Source organism: Miscanthus floridulus, chromosome 4 (genome assembly GCF_019320115.1).
Source record: "Miscanthus floridulus cultivar M001 chromosome 4, ASM1932011v1, whole genome shotgun sequence".
In the NCBI taxonomy this organism is placed as follows: domain Eukaryota; kingdom Viridiplantae; phylum Streptophyta; class Magnoliopsida; order Poales; family Poaceae; genus Miscanthus; species Miscanthus floridulus.
In genome coordinates this window covers 66,019,616-66,028,277 of record NC_089583.1, presented here as the reverse complement: position 1 = coordinate 66,028,277, position 8,662 = coordinate 66,019,616, and the positions used below count along the sequence as shown (strand labels likewise).

The 8,662-nt window shown below is 48.1% G+C and overlaps 1 protein-coding gene across 5 annotated transcripts; it reads right to left on the bottom strand.

Moving 5' to 3' along the window:
* Nucleotides 1-6,169: 6,169 nt before the first annotated feature.
* LOC136551604 (cyclin-P4-1-like) lies at nucleotides 6,170-8,409 on the bottom strand. 5 transcript variants are annotated; one of them, XR_010782634.1, is made up of 3 exons: nucleotides 7,342-8,409; nucleotides 6,749-6,835; nucleotides 6,170-6,673 (listed from the first exon to the last, which is right to left on the bottom strand). XR_010782634.1 is itself a non-coding variant. In XM_066543152.1 (1 exon), exon 1 carries the CDS (start codon nucleotides 8,272-8,274, stop codon nucleotides 7,588-7,590), a length of 687 nt encoding a protein of 228 aa, XP_066399249.1. In that variant the 5' UTR covers nucleotides 8,275-8,409; the 3' UTR covers nucleotides 7,073-7,587. The 5 variants fall into 5 exon arrangements, 1 of the variants encoding a protein (XP_066399249.1); XR_010782635.1 differs by having other exon boundaries at nucleotides 6,170-6,669; XR_010782632.1 differs by having other exon boundaries at nucleotides 6,171-6,983.
* Nucleotides 8,410-8,662: the final 253 nt, after the last annotated feature.

Genomic DNA, 8,662 nt, shown 5'->3' with positions numbered 1-8,662 from the left:
TCTATGCTACACAAGCAAGAAGGTAACTAGTGAGCTACACAAGCTAACTAATTATAAGAGCAACTACACAAGCACAATGTATATAAAAGTAATCACAAGCTTGTATAAGGGGATTGCAAACCAACAGGAAGAACAAGGTTGACACGATGATTTTCTCCTGAGGTTCACGTGCTTGCCAATATGCTATGTCCCTGTTGTGTCAACCGCTCACTTGGTGGTTCGGCGGCTAATTGGCATCACCCACCAAGCCCGTACGTCGGGCACCACAAGAACCTACCCCGAAAGTGAGGGTAGCTTAATGGCACGCTCAACTAGAGTTGCTCTTCATGGCTCCCGTGGGACGAGCACAATGCCTCTCACAAAGCTCTTCTCCGGAGCACCGCACAAGCTTCTTGCGGGCTTCGACGGAGACCACCACCAAGCCGTCTAGGAGGTGGCAACCTCCAAGAGTAACAAGTACCACCAGCTTGCAACTCGATCACCTAGTGCCACTCGATGCAATCTCACAATGCAACACACTAGAATCACACTCACTCGCAATCGATTCGCACTCTTGCAAGCACAAGTGAGTTAGAGGGCATCCAAGCACTCCTACACAAGCTACATAGGCGTGAGGGTGCTAAGCGACCAGACCAAGGCCAGCCACACACTCCTTTTATAGCCCCAAGGGCTAAACTAGCCGTTACCCCTTCACTAGGCAAAGCGCATACTGACCGGATGCGTAGGTCATAACGACCAGACGGTGAAACCCAGCGTCCGGTCACTTACAGAGAGGTTCCAGCGATGTTTTCAGCGATCGGACGCGTCTGGTCATCACTGACCGTACTCTCCCAGCGTGTGGTCGCTTCTGGACACGCTAAAAACACTGACCGGACACTGGGACCGGATGCACAGGTGCTGACCGGACATTGGAACCCAGCGTCCGGTCGTTTTTCACGCTAGCGTCCGATCGTTTTTCACGCCAGCGTCCGGTCACAGACCTTTCAGCGCTAAAACGGCTATAACTCTTAGCTCTGAACTCCAATTTTGATGATCTTGGATATTTTGGAAAGCTTACTCAGAGGGCTACACATCCCACATGAATACTTGATCCAAATCGCAATGGATCAAAGCAGTATTCCAATCCAAGGACCATCCTATAGTTTGGAGTACACCAAAAAACCTTTTTTCTTTTCTCTAAGTTGATTTACAACAACTCTAACTTCTTCTCCTTTGCAAATATGTCAACACCACCAAGTGTGCACCACCATGTGTATGTGTGTTAGCATTTTCACAATCATTTTCCAAAGAATTAGCCACTCAACTTGCCACGCCACTCAACCCTAGCGACGATGCAAAGTTAGATCACTCGAGTGGCACTAGATGATCGATATGCAAACAAGTTTGCCCCTCTTGATAGTACGGTCATCTATCATAAACCCAGTCATCAACTTCTCTGCACACCTATGACTGGTGAAATGAAATGCCATAGGTTATACCTTTGCCTTACGCATTCCATTCCATCTCCTCCAATGTCGATGCAACACATGCACCAACATGATCAACAATGATATGATCTACTTCATATCATCATGTGATCATATTGGTTCATCGATCTTGACTTCACTTGCTTTTCATCGTTGCCTTCGTTCATCAGCGCCAAGTCTTGCTCAAGCTTCACCGCCATGCGGTCCATCGCTCCAAAGCCTCTGACTTGCCCTTCACGCTTGCAACCATTCCATCAAGCCAAGTCTTGTCTTAATCTTCTCTACCTTGATCACATGACTCAATGTCATGTCTCATGTGCAATAAGCTCCTTCATCATCACATGTGTGAGCTTTGCAACATCTCCAAACCATTTTCACCTTCACGGCATGTGTTGCTCACACACATGTACTTGTGGACTAATCACCTATGTATCTCACATAAACACAATTAGTCCATCTAGGGTTGTCACTCAATTACCAAAACCACACAAGGACCTTTCAGGGAGTCGTGCACGATGCTTGGGGGTAAGGGGCTCGAGATCTGCCTCCTCCGCCATCTCCTCCGGGAGCAGCCTTTGGATCTCACTATGGGCAGGCCCATGCTCTGGATCTGGTGGCGGGAAAGGGGGCAGGATGAACAACATCACAACCTAGCCAGGGGGTGCCCAGCTCGGCCAGGGCCTCTGTGGTGGAATGGGCAGCAGCGGCCGTGTGGCGCGTAGCTACGACCTGCCCGGCAGCTCGGCGGTGCGCCCATCCATCCCTAGCCATCGACGGCGGCGGCCGGCATGGCCAGCGAAGCCGGCTAGGGCATGGTAGCTTGCCTAGTGCGAGGGCGCGCGACGCAGGGAGGAAGAGGAGGGGGTGCTGGTGCTGCACGAGGAGAAGTTGGGAGCAGGGGAGGTCGCCATGGGAGCAGGGAGCGGCGTCGGCGTCGAGAGAGAGGGGTATGCATGGGATCCTCCCGTGCATGTGGTGAAGAGAAACTTGGGAGGCAAACAATGTTCTCAACCATCGGATCGAGAGATGGACGGCTGGTATCAACCGAAGTTGCAGTTGGGCCTATCTCTCAATTTGGGCTAGAATGGAGTCGTCTTTGCCCAAGACTATTTTTCTTTTTTTATTTTCTTTTGCGGGTAGAAATGTATTAAATTCTAAGATATCAAAAATGATTTCAAATGAAAATGTTGTCAACAGCAAAGTAGCAAAACTCATCAATATCCACAACTTAGGTTTTGGTCCTTTTTCCATATGAGTTTGTTTGAATAATTCAAAATTTGAATTTCAAAATATGAAAACTATGACATAATTTTTGGATAGCAAATGACGTCATATGAAAAAGTCATAAACCACAAATTTGTAAAACTCATCAAGATCCACGACTTTTATTTTGGTCATTTCTCCATCGAACTTTGTTTGAACAATTCAAATTTTAAATTTCAAAAAATGATAACTTCAAACAAGATTTTGAAATAGCAAATGATTCCAGCTAAAAAAGTCATAACCAACAAAGTTGTGTAACTCATCAAGGTATATAACATTTAATTTTGGTCATTTTTTCATCCGAAAAACTGGTAGTATACATTGTTCACAAATCCATAAATCTCTGACATAGTTTATGAAACTATATGAAAGATATATCAATTTATAAACAATGTTACTACCACTTTGTCGGATAAAACAATGATCAAAATAAAAGTTCTAGATCTTGATGAGTTCAACAACTTTTATGTTCATGACTTTTTCAGCTGAAATCAATTACTATTTTAAAATGTTGTTTGAAGTTGTCATTTTTTGAAATTCAAATTTTAAATTGATAAAATAAAGTCACATGAAAAGATGATCAAAATAATAGCCATAAGAACACAATAAATTGATAGAGCGTGATTTTAGAAAACTTTAGGAAAAAAATCATCAAATTTAAAGTTAGGATGAGGACGAAAGACTAGTTACAAGTTTTAAAGAGAGATTAAAAAGAAAAACTGCGGTGGTTTGTATGAAGTTAGTACGAGGGCGCTTGTTCTATTTTTCTACGTGTGTTTACTTTTTTCTGTGCGTTTTATAGAAACCCACAGAATATTTGTAATTTTTCTGTATGTATTGGCACACACAGAAAAATCATGTAATTATTCTGTCGATTTTTTTATTTTTTCTGTCGGTATTTTTGGAACCCACAGAATAATTACTAGTTTTTTTGTGTGTACCAAAAAAACACATAGAAAAATTCGTTATACACATGAGTATTCGAGTTTCTAGTAGTACTTGTATAATTTTTTAAAAGATTATTCAACCCCTAGCATTCCACCTGTCCTTACACCTCCAAAACCTCCTGCTCAGTAAAAGGGGGGCGTCCAGGGAGCCTAGTTCAAGGTGGCTAAAGTTCAAATCCTCCCACTCCCAGTGCTGAGGCCCCGAGGGTTGTCTCGTCACTCCCATTACTCTAGAAAATATTCATGCGCCACTTGTTCTTTTTTTCCTCATGCGAAATTGCCAAGCTTTGGTCCCTTTGCAGCTTGGAATGAAATTTTTTTTCTCCGCTGGGAAATGATTTTTAAGTGAAAATAATTGGAATTTGCCATTATGTGTCATACAATAGCGATTTGCTCCATTCTTTCAGTCGTCGTGCAGTGCTTGGAAGCCTATAGTTGAGACGGTGGAAAGGTTCAGAATGTGGGTTATGCTCCGTCCAGGCCATTTGGATTACGTGCTGAATACTCAGCATATGAATCCAGAAGTTTTCAAATTTAAATTGTTTTGGCCTTGGCGGTTCACTTTGATTTGAGAGGGATATGAGTATGCTGTAAAGAGAGGCCCCGTAGGATATGTGCGTCTCGAAGGACAAATCCCAATCCTCGCTGCAGAAAACATGGTCTAGGCGTACGAGAGTTGGGTTGCTTCGTTCATTACTCAAGTATATTTTCAATTCTGGAGATGTCATTGAGCATTTGTGAAAAGCTGAGCCATAAGGTTTCTATTGAGGTTTTGTGTTGTTTTTGTCCCTTGCTCGATCGGTAATGCTCAGGATTGGGCGGCTGTTCGATTGGATGTCGCTTCTCGGGCCTGCGCGCGCTACTGACCCAACAAGTCTGCCTCCTTCTCTGTACGTCTCCTCCATCTCTTTCAAAAATATCATTCTACTTGCTCACCCCTCGCACGCTTCACAATGCCATGCGGCCATCAGCCCGCCCCACTCTGCATTCACCGCAGCAGACATCTCTCCCGTGCTCCCTCATCCTACGCTGCTCACTCCTCGCTCCTGCTCGTTACGCGCCCCACCCGCGCCGCCAGGTGCGTCGCCCGCCTCTGCTAATGCTGGCGTGCCATCGCGCACCTCAGGTCGATCCCTACCGAGCCAAGGCCACCCACGAGCTGGTGGTGCTCGCACGTTGCCGCTCGGCGCCGGCTCCTACTCCGAGGTCAGAATCAACTGGCCTTGGCCTTTTCCCACACCTATGTTGCAAATGTATGTTTCAAGTGTTTTAGGTGTTATCAGAGATATGTTGCAGGTGTTTCGTATGGATGTTGTAAAAGTAGATCGTGATGTTACATATGCTACAAGTGTTTCAGAGGCATGTCGCAAGTGTTTCAGAGACATGTTGCAAGCGTTTGTTCAAAATGTTTTAGACGTATGTTGCAAACGTTTTTATCTGAATGTTGTGCATGTTTCACACATGTAGCAAGGATATGTTTTAAATGTTCCAGTCTTATGTTGCAATAAGTGCTTCCATGTTGCAAGTTGCAAGTGTTTTATCTAGATATTGCACATATTTCACACATGTTGCAAGTGTTTTATCTATTTAAGATGTATGTTGTTTTATGTTGAAAGTGTTTTCGTGTTTCGGAGGTATGTTCAGAGAGTCATGAGGGCACGGCCCGAGCACCAAGGGGCGGCGGATGGGGCGTGCAGTGCGCCTGGGTACTGCGGACGGGGTATGCTCATCCTCATCTTGGCTCCCGGGTCCCACCCGCGCAGAGAAAGAGGAGGGACTCAAGGGGAGGGGCGAGGTGGACAGGACCCGAGCACGTGTGTGGGGCGGGACGAGGCAGGGATGGACGAGCGCATGCAGCAGCGAACGGCGCTGCGGCAGGCGAGCTGGCGACCGAAGCCGGGGTCGCGCGATGGCTTTTTCTGATGGATCGTTCTGTTAGGCCGTTCGGTGGGTGGGAGTGTGCCCAGATTACCATACGACAAAATTATATCCTATCCGACGTCCAGGCACCGGCAATTCCCTTGCTCAATAGATGAGGTGGCCATACACAGACACACAGTAACTCTAAAATCCGTGCCACTGTTTTATCTGAACAGTAGCTGAAATTGTGGTCGAGATGCCAGTAAGCTCTCATCCCAACCCAAAGCAACAGGATGTAGCTGAAATTGTGATCGAGATGCCACACGCGTGCGGCAATGGGCCGGCGGCAGCATTCGGTAGCTCCCCAAGCAGGCAGCAAGGAATCAACGATTTCGTGCACAATGCCTCTCCTGACTTCAGATTTCAGTCCTCTGGACTTTCCAGCAAGCTATGTTGATGTTGGGGCTAGCCATGAAAAAGCAAATATGGATGGATGCCTCTCAACAAATGATGCAAGCGAACCAAGGCACGGCTGCTGCAGCTGGGTAACAGTGAACCAAGGCACGGCAGCAGCCGCAGCAGGTTGTAGGTAGCTGAAACATATAGCAGATCGAAACACATGCCATTGATGCAACAACACACAACGGTCTGAAGAAACACAGGTTTTAGTTGGTACTTGACGATCCAGTACATATAAAACACAGCAAGCTGCTCTGCTAGTGAGCAGCAACGACGAGGTCTGTACAAGAGCTGCAAGCAAACAAAGAGCTGATGAAACGGACAGCACGATGCAGAAATACACGGGCGCAGATCGATAACCACCCAGACTGGTTTTAAGACCAGTCACTACTGAAACCTCCAGGAGCAGTTCTGTGGCTTCTGGTCCAGGGAGAGCATCTCGTCCACTTCGGGCCCAGCAACGAGCATCCCTGGCGACTTGCAGCTGGCCACGAGCATGTGAGCATCCACCGTCTTCTCCTCTCAGCCCTGTGCCTACAGCAAAGTCAAGACAGAAGAAGCAACCAAAACAAGGAGAATTGATTGAATGGAATGAATTGAATGCTGACTGAATCGATGAAACCTTCCCTCTGGTCATGAGCATCCAACGTCTTCTCTTCACAGCCCTGTGCCTACTGCCTACAGCAAAACAAGACAGACTAAGTAGAATAAGCAACCAAAACAAGGAGAATTGATTGACTGAATCGAAGACACCTTCCCTCCAGCCACGAGCATCCACCATCTTCTCCTCACGGCCTTGTGCCTACAGCCAAAAGGATTCTTCTCCTCACGGCCTTGTGCCTACAGCCAAAACGATAAGACAGACGAAGTAAAACAAGAAGAATCCACTGAATTCAATTCGTTAGTATTTCAGTTTGAAAAATCGTAATTGGACATCACGGCGGGTGGTGGCCGGCAAGCTCAGACGGGGTGGTGCAACTCCTCATCTCTGGAAGTGACACAGGTGTTAAGAATAACACTTTATACACACACAGACAAGAAGAATCACACATGAATCTGGTACTGAAGAACCACATAAGAACCACATCCTAATCACCTGATATACTTCACTAACAAGGAGTACCACAACATTATGCATTTCTATTAACTTGACATCTGACAGGACATTATACTCTTTGAGTGACTTGACAGTAGCTAAAGTACCATAACCACTAAACCTTCAGAGTTCAGAACACAATACTGTCAACTGTGCCCTTCCCATTGACTTCAAATCTTAAGAAATCTACAGAAATTAATAAACTCTTCCAAGGAGATAACAGCGGCTGCAGCTCGAATTGTTAGACAACCTTGACTGGCCCTGGTGACGAGCAGTTGACCCAAACGAAAACTCCACTTGTGGCCCTGGCCACGAGCAGATGACCAAAACGAAAACAACTTGTGGACTGTGTCCTTTAGCCTCCAGCCACGAAATTTCACCATCTTCTTCTCAAAGCCCTGTGCCTACAGCAAAATCAAAACAGACCAAGTAAAACAAGCAACGAAAACAATAAGAATTGACTGAATTGAGTTCGTAAAAATTTCAGTTTAGAATCCTAATTGGACATCACGGTGGGTGGTGGCAGGCAAGTGCGGACGCGGCGGTGCTCCTCCTCTTCGTCTCCGGCCATGGCGTCCGCCTGCCTCTTCCTACTGGCGCAGCTCCCGCGCGGCGGCAGGGGCACCTTCTCCAGCACCCCGCAGAAGCACTTGAACTCGTAGCCGTCCACGAACAAGCGGGAGCTGATCGCGCGCAAGAACCGCTCCTCTAGGCCTGCGATCTCGCCGGTGCGGATCGCGCGGTCTGAGGCGGCCTCGAACACGGCGGCCCAGTTCTTGGGGGAGTGTCCGCCGAGGAAAAGCGCGACAGCCACCAGCCGGTGCGCGGTGGACGGCTCCACCACGATCCCCGCCACCCGCGCCGCGTGGCTGCCGATGAATCGCGTCAGATAAACGCCAGCGAGCACGAAACACGTACCGTCGACGCGGATCACTTGTCCGGTGGCGGCCTCCGACCGAACCAGCACATAGATCCGCTCGAGGAAGTCCCGGATTGGCACCTTGGGAACCGTCCGCCCGCGGAAGGCGCGGACCAGATCGCTTCCGGCGGGTTGGGAGGCGGCGGCGGCGGCGGCGGCGGCGTGGAGGCGGGCATCCTCCTCGACGAGCGCTGCGAGGAGGGGGAGAGATCGGGGGATCCCCCGGTCGTCCTCGCACAGGCCGATGGCGGCAGCGGCGGCCATTGCGAGAGCGAGAGTGAACGAAAGCGAGACCGAGGGCGCGGGTTTCGGCGACTGGATCAGATGGCGAGAGCGAGCCAGATCGAAAGCGACGGCGAGGGTTTCGGCGACTGGATCGGATTGGATCAAATTAGATGTGGCGCGAAACAGAGGAGGGAGGGAGACGGCGAGGTAGGAGCGTATTTTATACACGCAGGATACGCGTTACAACTGCGCTGTACGTATACGGTAGGATACGCGTCAGTACTACGCTGGCACGCAGGTTGGGCCAGTTTGCGTGGGCCTATCTGCAATACTCGGCCCTATTTCTGAACGGGGAACGGAAAAACGAGGAGAATTTTCTGAAATCTGGAAAAAAAGGCATGTAACAACATATGAAACCCTATAAGTT

Bases quoted from the DNA above. Each gene is read 5' to 3' on its own strand.
- LOC136551604 (XM_066543152.1), bottom strand. From the start codon at position 8,274: ATGGCCGCCGCTGCCGCCATCGGCCTGTGCGAGGACGACCGGGGGATC.